The sequence below is a fragment of the Embiotoca jacksoni genome, unplaced genomic scaffold, assembly GCF_022577435.1.
Source record: "Embiotoca jacksoni isolate LCO1_2020_lvr unplaced genomic scaffold, fEmbJac1.0.p SCAF_18, whole genome shotgun sequence".
NCBI lineage: Eukaryota > Metazoa > Chordata > Actinopteri > Embiotocidae > Embiotoca > Embiotoca jacksoni.
The window spans coordinates 11,793,486-11,813,330 of record NW_027185318.1 but is presented as its reverse complement, the minus strand read 5'-3'; the positions used below and the strand labels follow the sequence as shown (position 1 = coordinate 11,813,330).

The 19,845-nt window shown below is 42.5% G+C and overlaps 1 protein-coding gene across 2 annotated transcripts in view; it reads right to left on the bottom strand.

Annotated features, from left to right (window-relative positions):
• The window catches only part of akap6 (A kinase (PRKA) anchor protein 6), a 169,197-nt gene that overhangs the window by 122,518 nt on the left and 26,834 nt on the right, over positions 1–19,845 (bottom strand). For both annotated transcript variants that reach the window (XM_069152819.1, XM_069152820.1), the window contains exons 4-11: positions 15,792–15,901; positions 15,392–15,533; positions 14,622–15,263; positions 13,516–13,872; positions 12,642–12,782; positions 12,416–12,550; positions 12,050–12,313; positions 482–604 (exon numbers count right to left, since the gene is read on the bottom strand). In XM_069152819.1, coding sequence (XP_069008920.1) covers positions 482–604; positions 12,050–12,313; positions 12,416–12,550; positions 12,642–12,782; positions 13,516–13,872; positions 14,622–15,263; positions 15,392–15,533; positions 15,792–15,901 — 1,914 coding nt within the window. The remainder of the gene's footprint in view (positions 1–481; positions 605–12,049; positions 12,314–12,415; positions 12,551–12,641; positions 12,783–13,515; positions 13,873–14,621; positions 15,264–15,391; positions 15,534–15,791; positions 15,902–19,845) is intronic.

Sequence of the window (19,845 nt, the reverse complement as noted above, 5' to 3'; positions counted from 1 at the left end):
GATGACAGAGCTGCCATGCAAAGCGCTCCCCTGCCTTCGGGATCAAATTAAAATTTTAAAATTCAGTGTCATGCTCAAGGACACCAAGGATTGAACCCTCTACATCACCATTTCCGGGCAACCAGCTCCACTATCTGAGCCTCAGCTCATAATCTCCCTCTCTTTGTTTGAGTGAGGAGAAACAGGACAAAATCTGTCCTGGATGATGTTGAATCCATAATTTTTTTTTTTTTTTAAGAGTGAAGTGATGCAAATCTATTCACACCTTTTGTTTTGAATGAGAGTTGCAACTGTCGCAAATTCGCAGCACGGCCGATATGAATAGTTTCCATGTGAAATATTTGCAGGTGAGTTTTCTGTAGTCACGTCCCCGGTGTGTAAAAGCCTCAACACTTAAGTTTTAAGGAAGAGACTGAGGCCAAGGCTTGTGGATGCACTGTATTAATGAGGGTCCTCATCAGTACAAACGGTGCGCTCTTACCAGGTGTGTGTCCAGGTACACCCTCAGGCTGTCCAGGTCCTGTCTGGGCTGCGTCCAGTTCTCCGTGCTGTCCAGCGCCTCCTGAAGCCACGAGATGAACCCATCCAACTGCTGCACGAAACCCTGGGGACGAGACAGAGACACAATTCAGTCAGTCATTTAGAAAATAAAATAAAAAACAATAAACAGGACTGACATGCAGAAACAGTGCAGTCCAGAGCCTGCTGGAGACGCGTCAAAAAATGACACACACAAGAACACTTCAGGGGATGAGAGGGTGACACAAAGGAGCACCGAAATAAGGCAGAAAAGAGGAAAGCCACATAAAGTCAGGACAGGAAATAGTGGAGAGTCGAAGGAGAAACGGATCAAAAACACGCTCAGAAAGAGAGACAGAAAGTCCAACAAGTGATGGCATGCAACAGGGAGAGAAAAAGCAACACGTGGGAAGAGGAGAGGATGAGAGTGTGAGAGGAGGATGAAACAGAAACGAGCCTGGCTGCTGTTTAAGAGCTGATTCCAGATGAATTAATTCAAGGACAGAAAGAGACCCCAAAAAAAAGAGACCCGCAGGATGAAACAAGTAAACACACATTTGGATAAATACAGAGAGGCGGATGAGAAAAAGAGAGACAGAGAGGCAAAGATATGGGGAGGATGTTTGAACAAAAGATTTTAAAAAAAAAGACAAGTAGAAAAGAGGAGATGAAAATGGCTGACGAAGAAATCAAAAAGACAAACCCTGAAAGTAAAAAAAAAATTAAAACATAGAAGGGGAAAGAGAAAGAACAGAGAGGAATAAAAGAAAGACAAACAGCTACTGAAGAGTAAAAAGAGGAATAAAAGAAGAAGGAACAAAGGAAGATGAAAGAAGAGATAGATAGATAGATAGATACAAAGAGATAGATAGGAAGAGAAAAAGAGAGATTTTACAAAAATAAAAGAAGCAAGTTGAACATGCCATTACTGGCAGGTTGCCCTTCATAATAACACACAGACAGACAGAAGAGAAGAAAAAACAACAGCGGCACAAGAAGCTCGTCGCTCAGTGGAGAGCTACTGCCATCTACTGGCTGAGGGGAGAACTTTTAAAAGGCTGGAGCTAAAATAAACGGACAAATTGACAACTAAAACTTATTTACGACCATAAATGACACTTAAATCAGGTTGAAATACAAAACATCCACATTTTTAACAAAAATAATTCATCCTTTTAATGTAAAAATGTTGGATCAGAAGAATCCATGTGAAATGGAATCTCATCCGGTATTGATTTCTCTCGTTAAATCCTCTTCACTCCTGAAGAAGAGCCGAAGAGACGGCTTTAACGACGAAGGAAGAAAAAATAGGAGTTTAAACCTTCATCCCTGAATGGGAGGTGGCGGAGGTGAAAGGAGGGGAGTAAACACTTTCAATCGTGAGGCAAGGATCAGATAAAGAGAAGAAAGCGTTTGAACTTCTTTTAGAGACAAAAACAAAAGAGAAGAGAAAGATTAAAGGAGTTCAATGGGAGCAGGAGTTCTGTGTGTCGGCACACTTTCAGCCCGCGCAATTCTTCACGGAGGAAACTAACTGAGACGGCCGAGGTTTCTCTCTCTGCCGAGATGATTCTGCAGTCCAGGACTTACCATGTGAAACACTTGTTTTATTATCGTGCGTTTCAGATCAGAAAATTGAATCAGTCCAAAATAAAACTCCAATTTGTAACAATTATTATTTTACTGGAAATATAAACATGTAAAAACAAGACCCTGAATCTCACTAGTCATGTCCTCATCGTCAGGTTTGATACAATATGCAACATGGACATCAGAAAACTTTAGCGCTATAGCCTGATATCGATCTGTGAGAGATATGCAACTGTGGTTTCACTGCATATTCCTCTGTAAGTCCCAAACTAATCCTCCAGTGTTTCCCTTGTTTCCATGTAGTAGTAGTAGTAGTAGTCCTGCTGCTATAATTGGAGCGGCTTGCGTATCCCACGTTTCATTTCAATCCCCTCTACACATTTTCCCGTGAAAAAAGGTTCAGGTGGCCGGCCCTTGCTTGCGCTATTTCTTTATCATTTCATTTTAATGGTAAGTAATTAGCTTTAGATTTTACTTTGTAAACCTTTATTTTGGAACTACTGTCACCTATATACCTACTATACAACAGTAGCTGTTAGTAAAAGCATTTCATCTTTTGTTAAACGTTTGAATCGTGTTTAAAATTATCCTTGTTGGAGCGTCGTGATGCAAAACCTCCAAAGAAGTTTCTTGCTGATTCTCTGTTTGGATGGTTAGCATGCTAATGAGGCGCCTAGCTGGTTCAGCATTCATGTTTTAAAAAAAAAAAACTTATTTCTGTTCGATTTTGTTAAATTGTCATTTTCATTGACTTTAAAAACTACTCTTGTAACTTTTTTGTATGACTGATTCATATGACTGCTAATGAAACTACTTAGATGAGTAGTTAGTTAGTTAGTTAGTTAGTTAGTTAGTTACTTCTTTTCTTTAATGGGTGTACACATTTGTCAGAAACTAAACTGACATTAATATCTAACACATGTATCTTCCACCAGTCGGTAGTTTCAGTCGGAGGCCGAGCTACCGCCACAAAGACGAGCACAATATGAACACAACCGCACAAAGGTCAGCGTGGAGCTTCGACCTGAATTTGATGCACAAAGAGCGCACAAGCAACACGAAGGCAACGAGAGAGCGAAAGAGAAATAGAGAAGTGGAAGGTGATTTACATAAAACTGAGGACATGCAGCAACGTGAGCTCCAAAATTCATTTTTTCCAGTCAGACCTCAAACAGCCCATCTGAATAACAAGTGTAACTGTGACTGCACATCATCAAGAAGACAATCCTAATATTTTATACATCGAGTGTTGTTTTCATATCTTTCACTGAGCGCTATCTAGAAAACTAATGGCAGGCTGAAGGAGGCTGCGGCAGCGGAGGTAAATCTGATGGAAATTACTTGAGTTGCCACGTGTGTATGTCTGCGCTTTCATCTCGCCTACAAATCGCTGTATCGAATCTGCACGCGTGTGCGCGTCTTCATCTGCAGATAGGTGTGTCTGCTCGCCTGTGATGATGAAATGTGCATGTTTGTGCGCACCTTGTGTTTGTGTACAGTTATTACAGTTATAGTGTGTGTGTGTGTGTGTGTGAGATACAAACCTTGACCAATTCAGCGGCGGTATGTTAATTACAACCGTGACCCTTAAAATTTAAAAAAAATAAAATAAAACATCGATATGATTCTGTCCGTCTCTCCACCGCTCGTTATGGAGCGGAGGTGGAAATCAAAAGTATTGATGAGATGAGAGGAGGAGAGGAAGAATGGAAGAGGAGGAGGATGGAAAGTGAGGAGAAAAAAACGAGATAAAAGAAGATGGGAGGTAGAGGACAGGACAGGACAAGAAAGGACGGGGCAGAAAGGAAAGGAAAGGAAAGGAAAGGAAAGGAAAGGAAAGGAAAGGAAAGGAAAGGAAAGGAAAGGAAAGGAAAGGAAAGGACATAAAAGGGGACGGGACAGGACAGGACAGGACAGGACAGGACAGGACAGGACAGGACAGGAAAGTTAGGTAAAAGAAAAAAAGAAAATGAGAAGAAGCAAAGGACGTAAAAAGAAAAATAAAGACGCAAGCACAAGGGATGAGTTAAGGTAAAGAAACAGATTCATATGAGAAAAACACTGAAGAGTATGAGAAACATGACACAAGGTTAAACATGAGAAGATGAGTATAGAAACAAGGTGAAGAGGAGAGAAAGAGGAGTGAGGAGGACAGGAGGAGGAAGAGGATGTAGGCGTGAACAGCAGCAGAGGGAGCAGCGCTGGTTTGGATATCGACCAGCATGCACTGGGCTGCTTACAGCTGCTTTGATGTCTCTAAACCAGTGAGGCTCCTGAGGGGCAGAACGGCCTGCTGGGAGCTGAAACGCCTGATCTGATCCTCTGCCGCCTGGATAACCGCTCTGATATTATGCTTCATCTCTTCCTCCTGTGGTTCGGCTCTTCACCGCTGGATAATTACCGTTCAGCTGACGGGGCTTTCTGAAGGACGACGCTGATAGATTTGGACTCGAACTCCCTACAGACGATGTTTGGCTTCAATGATTAATATGTTACAGGCAATAGCTGTGATTTCTACGCTCCCAGAGCACGAGGCAAACACAATATAAAGATATAACTGCTGCCGGGCCACAGAAAGCGAGATCAGCTATGGATGCTCAAATCTTTATAATGTTTAAAGTGAACAACTAGAAATTATTAGTGAATATGAAGATATTTTTTTAACAGGAAATAGTGAGAGCAGAAGAGAAACAAGTATGACATATCTTAAGGGTTTTATGGGATTTATACATACAATCCCATAAATTGTTTGTGCGAGCAGCTTATTACCACTCGTAATTTAATTTTTTTTTTTTTTTTTTGTATTAAGAAACTTACTGTCCGACAGCATCAGTCACCACAACACTGGCAGTGCCCTCTACAGGCCATAGTAATTATGATGGGAGCAAAGGAGGGAGTCAGGTGACAAAGAGGAGGAGGTCGGGGTGGATGGACGGGTCGACAAAACAACAGACTGGAAGTTGTTTTTCTGCCAATACCGAACCAAACCTTTACTATTAACCCTTCAAATAAGTAGTTATTTATTTTTCCATATTGCTTTTTAACAATTTATAGGACATGTGAGGAACTATATGGTTATTGAGGGAGAGGACTTGCTGGCTTCACTGCAAACTGCATTTGTTGCATGCCTGACATTTCAACAGACCAAGTGATGTTTGAATTTGTCTTGAGGGAAAAGTTAAGCATGGTCGAAACTTTAACACCTTATCCAGTCAAATATTCTGAGCTTATTTTGGGGTCATCATTTCTTGAACTCCATTCGATTGCCAGGAGCAGCTCCTGGTCTTGGACAAATCTTGCCGATTTCCAAATTTTCAATGTGAACCATTACATGTGCATATAATTCTACAGTTATATATTGTATAAGTTATCACAAGCAGTACATTTTTTCAGTTTCATTAAGAGGTCAAATTAATCTATTTCAATTTTTTTCTACCAATGCAGTAAATAAATGCTAATAATTGAGAATGTACAAAATATGGTACTATTTTCTGATCATGAAAAAGTTTACTCTGATTTTAGGGCACGTGTATTTCTTTCATCCTTTTATTCATATTGATATTGCTATTATTAAACATCATTTTCTTGCGATAAAATTAAAGTTTGCCAAGTCTTGGAGACATTTGCTGTAACCAGTCCAAACCAGACATTTTACATAAAAAGGAAGGCCCAGACGTAGTCCTTCAGCTCACACTGAAAAAAAGTAGACACGCTAGCATTGTTATCATGCTAGCTGTTAGCTGTGAGCTAATGAATTTACTTGAGGCCAACAGAACTCAGTTTTAATGAGGAGATACCAACAGTTTTCGGATGACTGTTCAACAACATCTCAGCACCCGGTGAAGGAAAAGACCAGAACAAAATTTGAAATGATGAATTTTTCTGTGCAGGTTTCCATAAACATTTTGGGGGGATTGAGGTGTGACGGCTAATTTCCACAGCAGGCTATAAATTATTAGATTGACTGAGTGAATGTGTCACACCAAACACTACACTGCCGGGCCGAAATTAAAGAACTCGAGGGGAGGAAAGTTTGATTAGAAATTCATTAAAATGATTCTTAATAGGAAACATGGAACCTGTGCAGCTGATTTCTGAGCGGAATCTGGACAGGACGGGATGCAGCTGCCTCCACGGTGCATTAGAGTTGAGTTTCATTTTGGATTTTTAATTACTAAGAATCTGTGCGTTTGTAGTTCTGAAAAAACCCAGAGTCAGAGCGAGTCAACCCCCTGTAATTTTAATTGTATATTCACACTGTATATTTGAATGAATTTGAATGAGCCTCATGCACAACACTCATATTACAAAACTATTCATTTCATTTCAGAGTATTGTGGTTTAAAATCTTTTTTTAAACACTCATTTCCTGATTTCTAAAGTAAAGTCAACAGTGTCAGGGTCATTTTTGACATCAATCTCTTCTGTTTTTGTTTTAAGTTACCAGACGATCACATATTCTTATGTAAAAGGGTCTCTGTGAAAACTCCCACGCAGATTTGGGGCTGCCAAAGGCAAAGTGGTTTGAGTGCATAGGCCAATACCTCATGAGTTTTCAGTGAGTCCCCACTTCGACACCCGAATGGCCGAGCCTTTTCTGCGTGTCACTCCCCTGCTCACTAGTCCTACATTTTAGCGGTCCCGGTTATGTTTAGGCACAAAAAAACACCAGGCTAGGGTGAGAAAAAGATCCTGGTTTGGGTCAAAAAACAGGATTTGAACCATGTTGCGTGGTAAAGTTACTACTTCCTTGAAGTTCTGCGACCTTTGTAGTCATGGCAACAGTGAATGCAGTTTTATTAAAAAATTGCCCTGACTCGTGGTTGGAAGCAGAAATCGATCAGCAAATCGACCCATCCATCTAATCCTCCTCCTCCTCTTAATAAAGAAAAATCTTCCCATAGACGTAATCTGACTTGCTTCACTCCTCCAGGACACCAGATTGCCGTTATTTATACGACCACTAGAGGTCACTTAAACTTTGAACGTAGCTCGAAGTCATAATAAACAAATTTGACAAAAGACAGATGGGGTGGGTTTTTGGAGGACTACAGTCTCCGTCAGACTCAAGTAAAGTAAAGCTGCAGACAATATTTTCTCAGGACTTGGTGGAGACCAAACCAAAGCGAAAAGGAGAGTGAATATTGGACGTACATTCATTCCATCTTAATGGATGGCAAAATAGTTAGCTGTTTGCAAACTGCCGTATCAAATTCATAAAATCATGTGTTAGCTTTGTGTTCGCTGAAGAAAACTGTGATGACAACAATGTACAGCATCGTCTTTAATGGTAAAATTGCTCCATCGGTTAAAGACTTTCTCTATCAGCTTCCCATCAGTACATTTGAGAAGAAGCATTCGGACTCCACTGCCCAAGTTGACAAAAAAAAATAAAATCTCCAACTTTCCGTCAGCTTCACCTTTGCCTCCTCCTCAATCCGTTTATCTAAAGAAACACTCCCTCCACCTCGTCCTCCTCCATCTCCCTTTTATTCTCTCTCCCTTAATGTCTCTGCTGCCTATGGGCGTCTCCCCCCCCCCCCCCCCCCCCCCACACACACACACACACACACACCTCCGCCTCCTTCCCCCGCTGGGCCAATCAGACGATTGTTGATGCGAGTCTGTTGTCTGTCTGTCCCCCACTGCTCGCAGATAGGCCGGCATGCCGCAGAGCCTCCAAACACACAGACATCTCACACTGAGGACGCTGACGCCAAGCCCAGACAGGCACATACACTGTGATCACATGACATGTGGGACACTTATCTAACTCACAAACTGCTTCTCTGCCTGCTTTTCTCTTATTTTTTTTTATTTTTTTTTTTAAGGAATTTCAATGCACTTCAGGTGTCTTGTCCCACACGGCGCAAATTAGGGAATTTGGATTTCTGTGCATGTATATTTCCTGCATCGCTCTCATAAACTTTCATGAAACAAGCCGCAGATTTACGTGATATGGACACAAATTGTGCGAGGATCGGTTCCAACATTATAAATGATGAGGAGGTCAAGGTCGAGACAACAGCGTCTAGACAGTCCGAAGGGGGAGGGAAAAAAAAAATTCTTGGATAAAATATTCATGTCCAACAGCAAAGACAGTGTGGAGAGAACAGAGAGAAAAAAGTAAAGGTCTGAGAGGGGAGGAGGTTTGTACAAGCTGAGCAGGTTTTAAAACAAATACTTTGTTTTATACCGCAGCTGTAGAAATCCAGACTGTTGAAGCTCCTTATTAGCTGCAGTTTAATAGTTTGATATTTGGATTGCAATAAATACATGTCCATACTATAAAAACATATTTTTCAGAAAGGATGAGGAACCGATTATCACCTGAGCTGACCAGACTGGAACAGAATCGGTCTAATTTGATCACATCAGTTCAAATCATATTAATAATCAACTATCCTGTCATTACAATTAATTTCAGCAGTTAAATTTATTTAGATTTACACACAACAACAAAAATAAACACTTGTTTTTGCCACCATCGCCTCATATTGCAGCACGATAATGCACGGCCGCGGTGAGTGTTCATTTTCAGATAAATTAAGATGGCAAAGGGGAAGTGACTCTGACATAGATTTTAAGAAATCTGTGAACAAAATTTGACAGAAAAATACCTTTTGTTTGCATAAAAAAAAAGTCCGAGATTTTGTACTACAACTCAAAACAAAAATGAAAAATGCTTTTGTCTTAGTTGAGTGTATTCAATTCTATGAAAACTTTCCCAGTATAACAGCAGTTTGTCTACACCCATCCTGATCTTTTCTACTGACAGCAAACCTGACTGATTTCAAAGATATAAGATTGCATTTCATTCCACCGAGTCCTCCTCGAATCAAATCGCCTCAACTCCACAACAGAAACAAGCGAGCGCCTCTCCCTCGAGGAGACACGAGTTCCTGGACGGATTATATTCTCGTTCTGCTCCTACAGTGATCTTTCGTCAGTCTCTCTTCCCCTGGACGGATGATTCTTCATTCTGTTATTCTGCTCCGTTGTATTCAGCCGAGACTCTCCGCGGAGAGACAGAATGTCATCCTCCACACCGAGACTCTTCTTCTCCTCTCTTCACTTCCTCAATTAGGCAGCTCATCCATCGCCATGATTACATGCTGCTAATTAAGCTGCTAATCAGCTAATTACCCAGGAGCAGAGAGGAATGAGGAGTGTGTGTGAGTGTGAGTGTGTGTGTGTTTGTGTGTGTGGTTAACACAAGGTGTTATGTGCAAGACAGCAGAGCATAATTCCTCATTTTAGGTGTTGTTGTTTTTTACTGTTCATTATGTTTTAATGCAAATTTAGGAATGTGTGTTTATTTCCATGGTTCTTAGCAGGTCAATATTTTACAAGTCGGCAACTGAATAGCAGCCGTGCCAGCTCAGACAGCCTTCTATAACCTGCATCCGTACAGTTTGTACTCTAATGTGTAGAGCATATATGTATGAACTCCGAAATCAATACTTTTCATTTTAGTATTTAACAAATCTCACATGAACAGACCTCATAAACGCTGAGCTGAAACACCTAAAGGGTTCTGACTGAGCTGTAGAAGGTTGTTTTTTTTTTGTAGAAGTTGTCATGTTCGGGGCTGTTGTTGATGTTATTAGATTGTATAGTTGAACGTTGTAAAATGGCCATAGAGTGTATTTTAATAAAAAGTAGCAATCCATCCAATTCTGAATGTGACTAGTTGATTTAATCATTAAATAACCACTATTCTAACATAATAAGATTCATTAAATCCCATCCCATCTGACTTTTACAGAGATACTGTTTAAAGTAGGCAGAATATTAGTTATTATGGTGTTTTAGTTGTTCTGTGAACTGGATTATTTTCAAGCACCTATCTGTGGCCAGGTTAGCTGTTTGTCCCTGCCTAACATCAGACTAATATCAACCTTTTCATCCAATTTTTACTTAGAAAATAAATGTAAATGTTTCCCATTTCTTTTAAACGCTTTAAAAAATGAAGGTTCAAAATATTTCCCCAACATGAGATGAGAGAGGAAGCCTACGAGCAGGAGACAGCTCTGGCATTTCATCAGTCAAATCATCATTAACTCTGAATATTAATGTGGCCGATATGATTTGAATTTGGAAATATGGACACAATTTCCTGTGGGGATCGGACCGGTGACCTTCCGGGTCACCAGTCCCCGGTTCCAATGACGGCCCCTCACACAGCCGGGGTCTTTAATTCACAGATTGATCCCAAAGCATCCCGACCGACCGCGCTGATGATCTTATTACGGCTGCTGGATTCTGTCTGTGGGCTTCTGACCCGGCTAACACCAGATAAGACAGATGTGCTGAACATCATTGATCCCTGAAGAGAAACCGAGACATTACAGCAGCAAAGTAAAACGTAGCCGGAGGAGTCAAAGGTATTTAGAATTGGAAAATGAAGGCGATAAAGGTGAGAGAGCGAAATAAACCCAAATTGGATAAAACAATAAAAAAAAATATTTAAAAGCGGCGAGGCTTCTTTATCGCGCTAATTAAATGAGCAGCCATGAGGGGAACGAATCCCCAGAGCTATTGACATTTCACCATATTCGATATGACAGATATGACTGATTAGTTCACTGGGCAGCCTCATCAATAATCTGCCTGCCAATCAAACGTGACCTTTAGAAGTGAGGTGATGAATTAATAGGGCCACGGGACGATCCGATACCGGCCCCTCCAATCCATCAAGACAGCTGCAGCGGCGGCAGAGAAAGCGCCGGTGTTGGACTGATTTTGGCTCAATCTGTCGTCCTTCTCTGGAGTAAAAGAGCAGGTATGGCGGGAATGGAGGAAGGGAGCGATGCAACCGAGGTTGGATTCAAGGATGGGGTCTCAACCTTTAAGCTACTCCGGTGCATCCAAAGAAGCTAGAGGTGGCGTTCAAGAAAAGTCATCTTCTTGTACCAAAGTCTATCCCTAACAAAAAAAAACGTGGTAAGCATGAAGACGATACATGAAGTGTAATAACTCCCCCCTCCACATTAGAGTCAACCGTGAGTGAGGACTAAATCGACGGCTTCACCAGGAATTGTTGTGATATTGCGTTTTTGAGAACAGAACGGACGGACAACCCAAAAACATAATCCTTCCAGTGGCACGGAGGCATAAAAAGTTGCTTTTGTATAGACTACGTGTGTTGTCTTCATGTACTGATTCACTGATTTTATTTGCCCCGCCTTCTGTAACAGGAAATCTGCCCACAGTGCCTTGATCAAGACACAATTAAAAAGAGTTCACATACGACATAAACAGCGGGAGGTTTTTCTGATCTAAACAGCTGCCAGTGAAGATTAAGCTTTAGTCAACGCACCAGAAGAAAAACCACAGTGCTGTGAATGTCTCTGAGTCAGAGTGGATTAATATGTGTGATAAAAAAGGAAGTCTGTCTGCTCTGAGACAAGAGCAACTAACGGACATCAAAAACAATCCTAAAAAAAGGCCTTCCACGTGGATTGGCTTTTTAAATCACCAAACAAATGTTAAGTAGTTATTTGCTCGGATTCATCAGTCTCTGCTGACAGCAAAACAGAAAACATTTAACCTTAAGGTTTCTTTTTTAGTGTTTCCTTCAAAAGAATAGAAAATATCATGCTGCATCATCATCAAAAATGAAGAGCAGGACGAGGAGGAACAAGGAGCAGTAATAGTCCTACAGGGGTATGAGTTACCACTTTGATAGAACAATTATTAAAACAAAACTTAGAGCCATCCAAGATTTTTTAATTAATCAAATGTGGCAATGTTCAATATAAAATTTTACAGTTTTAGCAGCAGTTCGAAAATCTATCGGACAAAATATCAGGTGGAGAAAGAATCTAAAAAGAAGCTTATTTGGAGCTAAGTTTTCTAAAGGCTGAGAAGAACGGCAAAAAGTTGGAAAGTTAGAACCCAGAGAAAGAGGTTAAATGTATTTCAGAGTCAGAAATACCTCTATCTTCTTCCAGATGTTGGGGTCTTTGTCCTGAGTCTGAATGTCCTCCAGCAACTGTTGCACCAGCGTCGCACACCCACGCCCATCCACCGGGGGCGTCGCCATCAGCTGCAGGCGACGGTCCGCAGACCTCCGTCCCTCGTCCTCCTCAGACTGCAGGTCGCTCAACGGGCCCGACTCGATGCTTTCGTCCAGCGAGGGCGCGAAGTCGCTGGACGAGGTGGGGCTGAAGCGGCTGACGAGGTGTCGTCGGAGAGGAAGCTGAGGGAAGGAGCGCGAGAGAACGTCACGGAAATATTCCCTCATTCATTTTTTTGCATTCGTGGAGTAAAAAAAAAAACACAAATATATGTCATGTCATACCAGCGATGGCAGGGCGGAAGGGATTTCATCCCCACTGTCCCCTACGCTCTCCCCGGTGTCCCAGTCAGGGTTGAGCTCGGTCAAATCCCAGTCGTCCACATCCTGCAAAGCCTCCTGGGGACAGTCACCGGGCCTCTGCAGTGAGAGGGTTCAACACAAACATGAGTGGTGGAGGTTCTGGTTGTTACAGGTTTATGATCAGAGGTATAATTAACTGTAAACTAACCAGTGGGATGGACTGAGTCAGACTCTCCAGGTTCATGGCAAGCATCTCTGTTTTACGGAGCTGAGCAGGAAGAGCCAAGAACTCCTCTGAGCCGTACCAGTGCTCCCTGTCTGGGCTGGCCTTAGATAAAACCTGGGCTCCCTGTCGGACAGGAGGGCAGGAAATAAACATCCTATACGTGATTGCCTGATATATACTGAGAAAATACACGACAAACAGACTCAAACAAACTCAAAATGATCATTGGCGCATGCTTGATATTTATTCATTATTATTATTTATTTATTTATTTTTGATCAACAGCTTCTTCAGCTTTTTGGTTTATTTGCTCTTTGGTCCAATTGTTCCCGATTTCAACTCTAATTGTGTTGGTTTCAAACTGAACTTGTCTTTTACAGCTGTTTTGATAAAAGTCTAAATAAAAAGAGAATTTGAGATGTTCAAAGTCTCCTACTGGTTATTGATGTAAAATCATCAGAATTAATGTTGAATTTATATCAAGTTTTGCTAAAATTGCTCCCAAAGTTTTCACAAAAGTGGTGTTTCTGCACCTTTTCACCTTTCATGAGTTCACATAGAAAAGTAATGTAACACGTGAAAGATCCTACAGAGATAAAATGTTTTTTTTCAGTATTAAAAAATATGTCCATAAAAAAAAAAATTTAAAAACACCTGTCAGAAATTCAGACTTTTAGAAAAATGTCATGTCAGTTAAAAAAGTAATTCAAATTGAATTTATCCTTTCAATAAAAAAAAATTAATAGGCAACTCGGTGCACATATCTGATGTAATCAACCTGGGTCTGTGGAAGAATAACAGTTTATAACACAGACTCAACTCTCCAAACTCCTGAAATAAAGAAACAATCTTTCACCTTCTGCCCCGGGCGCTGCACAATCCACACCGCCATCTTGCCGGGAGGCGGTCGGGAGTCTGACTCCTCTCCGGACGCCTCCAGGTCTGAGAAGAGGAGCTGGTCTCTCATGGGAGAGGGCAAGGAGGAGTCGGAGTCCCCCCCACTGTGCATCTGTGTCTCCTTCCGCGTCCTCTCTATTTGGTTTGATGCTTTAGCCCGAGACGTGACATCCTGGAGAGGCAGGGGGCCATCAGCGGTCGGTCTGGCCCCAGATGAGCTCCTCTGGTCGGGCAGAAGCCTCTGCGCGCTCCCCTCTGAGCGTCCTCCGTGTCTGGAGCTCAGATGGTTTCTCTGGAGGTTGCGCCCATTCATGACCTGTGTAGGTAGGAGGTGTGTTGAGGGTGGGGGGGTTAGGTTAAAGGTGACACTTTTAAGCTGTTCTGTTTTGATTTGCATTAGTTTTTAAATGGTGATTTATATTTATAAACCTCACTATTTCTTGGTGAATTGTAGGACATTTGTAAAACACATTTTGTTTATTTGCCGGCAGGAAATTAGCTCCGGGAGAAGCTCTGCAGTGAGCGCCTGCTGGAGTCCAGGATTTTATCACAAGACCCAGTTTTGAACACAGCCCTCATCCGCTCTTTACAAGCTCACATCTTCCAGCTCTCTGCTCAGCTGGCAGAGGAGGCTGCCCACCGCAGTTTACGGAAAGAGGTGCAGCAGGTGGTGGTTTTTAGCTGCAGGTGTACCAGCAGCCAGTGGTTTTTAATGGTGCTGGTCCCATAAAGCAACACAGCAGCAGCTGCAGGTGGCGGGGCCATGCAGCTCTGCAGCACTTAATTTGGTTAATGATACTCAAAAACCACGCTGCCAAACTAAAATGCAAATTGTCACAATAAATGGTTAAAGTCTTGGTTGAGTGTCGCGCCTGTAAAACCATTGTTTTGTTCTTTACAAATTGATCAAATTGAAATTTGCAGCGAACCCAAAAGTTATTTTTTGGGGGTAAATCTTTAGTAGATGCAATTTAAAGGGGTTTCAAAATATGTTTGTGATTTTGTCTCATTTTGACTTTAAAAACCTATGACAAAATACTCAAATATAAATGAAAGATGACAAACCTGCAGGCTCTCGTAGGACTGTGAAACATTTTCTGGATAAACTGAGTCCAGCTCCAACCAGAACTTGGAGCGGTCTGGAGTATCCATGAGAGAGGGGGTGCTTCGACTCAGCTCGGCCTGGAATTGGAGCCCTGAGAGCGGGCTGAACTTCCCCGAACCTCCCCGGAAGTCCTCCTCCCTGGATCCTCCGTGCGAGAACAGGGCGGCTCTCTTGGGAAGTGACGGCTGCGTGGGCGACACTTCGGTGCTGTGGCTCGCACCCTGCAGGGGCCGCTTCGCACTCTCACTGTGGTTGGGCACGCTGCATTGCATTGTGGTGAATACAGACGGAGGATGGTCGTGGTTGGTGGAGTCAGCGGGTGTGGAGAGTTCAGGTAAACTGTTGTGGTGTTCCTGGTTTGACGGACAGGATCCGTCACTCTCCTCGCTCCCTGGTGTCCGGTATGGGTCTTGGGCGTGATCGAGCTCCTGGGACGGGTCCTCGCTCGTGGGTTCTGTTCCTTGGACCTCAGGCTCGTCCCCGGGACTGTAGTCACTCAGCTCGAAGGCAGTGATACCGCAGTCCAGAGAGAAGTAGTCCTGGCTGCAGCGGATAGTCAGCTGGCCGCAGTCGTCTATCTCCGTCAGAGCGTCCAGGCGAGTCTGGAGAGGAAGAACTCAACATTTTAATATTACTTTTGCTTTAAAAGACAACAAATGTGAAACTAATGTTGTGTGTGTGTGTGTGTGTGTGTGTGTGTGTGTGTGTGTGTGTGTGTGTGTGTGTGTACCTGTTGCTGTTCCTGGCTGAAGGCCTGCAGGATGTCGGTCTGCCGAGTGTAGTTTCCGTTGGAGTCCTGCAGGCCCTGAAGCAGACGCTCCTTCAGCACCAGAACCGAGACTCTCAGCTGGTGCCACAGCAACTGCACTGTCCTGAATCGCAGAAGATACAACAGCAGCAGCAGCTTTTAGTGACTTAATAAATCAGATATCAAACCTAATGAAGCTGTCAGAGTATTCCAAGTTTGACTTCATAATTCATTGATTCATGCATTTAATCATTCATTTTTTCAAATCTTTTTTTGATAAAGGAATGAAAGTATTTGTTGGTCCAGCACAGGCATGTAATGAAAGACAAGAAAAACCATCCAAATCTCAAAATATGTCTCATCCCATGTTGCTGAGACTCACCTGATGTCAACGATGATGTTAACAGAGTAAGAGAGAAGTTTCAAGGAGAACTCGGTCTCCAACAGGGCGTGAATCTGCTCCACATGGTCCGAGATGTCTTCACAGATGTCCTACAGACACACACACAGACACAGAGACGCACAAAGACAAGAAAAAAACAACATTAAACATTATATTATGTGACAAAATACCAGAAAATAACAAGTTGATAAGCACATGAGCTGCACCTGATCACAGCTACAACAGTGTGTAGAACAAACACATCCGCAGAGTGCTACATGTGGAAAAGCAGAACTGTTGAGGACGACGTGACGTCACGAATCCAGTTTTAAACATGAGTCAGGTTCATGTGGGACCAGTTTCAGTTTGTAGAAACATGGAAAACACATCCCCTGAGTCAGGGATTAACACAGAGACCACATCTATTACCGACTGATATGACTGAACTAAATTCAGATGCTGTAAAACTGCTCAGACACACAGACAGGCGGGCTCCTGGCAAAAATAACAGACGCTGCAAGAAGTCTTCGGACACTTTTACTGATATGAACGTGCAGATTACAAATCTGTACAATCTAATGCAATTTAATGCAGCAGCTCTGCCATAAATTCTCCTTTATAAGGATCAGATGTTCAGTTTCTGCTCAAGCGGTCTTCGTGTTTGTGGTTCGTGGTGTAAAGGACTGCATTATGTTTCATTAAGTCTTATCTGCAGCACAACTCACCATGAGAGCATTTACAGTAATTTGAAGTGCTGATGGTGCATGATCATTGTGATTATAACCGTCACTACGGGACAAAAGCTGTCTGATTAAAGGAGTATTTCAACATTTTAGGAAACAGGCTCATTCGCTTTCTTTGAGGGGGTAAAAAAAATCTTTTATATCAGAGTCAAACACGGCTGAAATCTGAAGGTATTTTTGCTTAACATCACACTAACAGATATGCATGCTATGGATTTAAGCCTGGCTAGCAGTTGCCATCTACTTCCAGCCTTTGTGCTAAGCTAAGCTAACCCCCCGCCTCCTTATTTTCCCCAATTAGTTAGCAACTACCGATTAAAGTTCAACTTTGCAACAACTTGCTCATTATTTAACATCTCAAAAATGATGGTTGCACATGAGAAAATTTGCTTTCATTTGATTGACATCTTTTTCAAATTCAAATTTAAGACGATGGCTTTGTGTGTGAACTGTGATACTGTTTAAACAATTTTACCAATTTATTGTGAAATGTACTAGAAGGAACTTTTGCCCCTTTTCAAACTGAACCTGATAAATGTGTTGTTTGGAGCAGCAGATTTAGCACAGTTGGCACATTTTAATATTATAAATATATATTTAAATTTATTTCAAATAAGGCAGTAAAACTTTCATAAAAACCCTTTTCCTATTTCTTGGATTCATTTGCACTTTTATTTCTACGGATGCTCTTTATAGTGAATCTGTTTCTCCTGTTTTTATCTGTTTAATGCTAATTATCCTTCGTTTGTGCTGCTGCATGTCTTGGCAAGGACTCCCTTGAAAAGTACATGTTTAATTTCAACGAGATCTTTCCTGGTTAAAAGGTTAATAAAAATAAAATAACTTGTATTGTTTCCTTCTTGCGTTATAGCTTTGCAGAAACTAAACTGGCACAGGCTAAAATTAGACGACCTTTGGGAAAGCAAGGGGAGCTGGCACGGAGCCCACGACGGATACTTTACATCCACCTCTGGCCGCTGAGTCACCGCGCTGCTTCCATGGTGACCTGCCCGAACAACACAACACCTCCCGCTCTGCTGCGGCCCGGCATGCGAGAATGTAGGTCACACATGCTGCCAGCTTGGCTCATACTAACTTGGCGCAGGGCGTGACCTGCTGAGCACCGTTCCAAGACAAATTTGTCACTACTGTACGTGGTGGCTATGCGGCCCTGTTGGAGCGCGACGCCCGCATTGCGGTCAGCGTGTGAATGTTCAGACACACAATGCAGAGCAGAGAAAGCTTTCCGTGTCACCTGCAGGTGTAAAGTCGGGCTGAGCGTCGCTGGTACACTTGTCTGTGTTCTGGCTCCGGACGACCAAATGTGAGCCGACTCTGGCCTGACAGATGCAGTTCGGGTGCGCGTTTAACATCGTTCACCAATAAGTCCAGCATGGGTCTGGAAACAAGGCGGGCTGCATTTAGGACGTTGACCAAAAGTGGACGGACATCCAGCAGCTAACGAGCAAACTGGCTTCATGCTGAAAAGTTGGCATTGATTTAAAACGCCGATTGTGATTATTTGCAGCATCCAATGTTCATGTCTGGCTGAAGGTTTTTGTTGCTTCACTCATTTCAAGTTACATCATCATTGTCAACAGTCTAATGAAGGGGGAAAAAAAGAGCCAAAGAGAGGCTCCACTAATCAACGTTTTAGATTACAAATTCTCTCTGAAAGTGTGGTTCATTGAGAACCATCGACAACCGACAGCTTTGCAGAGCTTTTTAGCCCTTTTTAGCTCATTGTTTTGGCCCCTGTACACCTACTGCTCAGCAACCAACAGACAGCTGCAGACTAGCTTGTTAGTAGCAGATGAAAAGCCAGATGTTTTTCTCTGGAGTTTATGCCGACTAGTACAGGGAACTTTTCGTTCATTAGGTGAGGACAAACACACCTGCTACTGTATGTAAAATACCACTATGACATACTGCAGTTGGCACAATTTCGACAGTGACCCTCCTGATCTTGTTTCAAATGTATTCAAGAAAATAGGAGAGAAAAGGGAAAATCCGGATCGGCCTACATCCAGAAACAAATCAAACAAAAGGGACTGCCAATCAAAACAACAGCATAGGCCAACCAGAAGTAAATCCTATAATCTTTGGTTCCAACGCGAACACAAAAACCAACAGAACCGCTTCCTGGACACATTGATGTGACCGCCAGGTTTCTGTACTTATGCGTCCCTGAAGATGTTACTGAGAGTTCATCATGTTCTTCTCAATCAGGACATCTGGAGTAAAAATGTATGTTTTATACAAGTCTCCCATCGCATAACTGAACCCCTGACACTGAGGGAGTGAGGCTGCCTCATCAAAAACACTCCAGTGGGAAATCAAGAACAGCCCCAAGAGGAGGGAGCTCAGAAGTCCATAATTAACATACTGTCCTGGAAACACACACACACACACACACACAGAGAGAGAGAGAAAACCTGCAGTAAACCTGACATACAAAGATTACAAACACACAAAGCTGGAGTGAAATTGAGCATGCACATACTGTACACACACTAATTCTTACACGCAAATTTCCAAAACATACACAGTCCCTCAATCCACACAAAATGTACTTGAAGTCACCCACACACACACACACTCAGTTTCGTCATCAAAGCGCTGTCATGTCGCTCTAAAACAGCGGTGAAAATGTCACCGGTGTCTTTCAGATGCTTCAATAATTCACACAGCTTTCAAATGCTAATACAGGCGTGCGCACACACACACACACAGCATTCAACACAGGGCCCGTCGGACTGAATTAACACCAAGTCTGTCGTTTCCATCTCAAGTCATTTGTAACAAGATCTTAGGTCGAGGCAGACTGCGAGGAGCTAATGAGGCTCCACTGTGTGAGTGTGTGAGGGTGTGTGTAAGTGCGTGTGAGTGTGTGAGGGTGTGTGTGTGTGTGTGTGTGTGTGTGTGTGTGAGAGAGTGTGTGAGGGTGTGTGTGTGTGAGTGGAGCTAGTGGTGGATCTAACTCGTTCTGACTGGAAACCCGGCGATACTACGCTCCGTCCACCGATAGCCCACTGCACCACAGGCCTGTCAATCAAACAGACACGCCCCCAACAACATGGCTTTTTTTTTTTTTTTTTTTAAGCTTCAATTAATGACGGGATTATTTTCAGATCGACCGCCAGAAAACTAATAAGAAGAAGCGACTTTAGCTAGCAAAACGGAGATATCTCAGAGAAATTATATTGACTGAGAATTTTATGAGACTAGTTGAATGGGAGTCTATGGAGCCTGAGGCTTTTTGGAGCCAACCTTTAGTGGCACGCAGTGGTATTGCAGCTTAAGGCACTTCT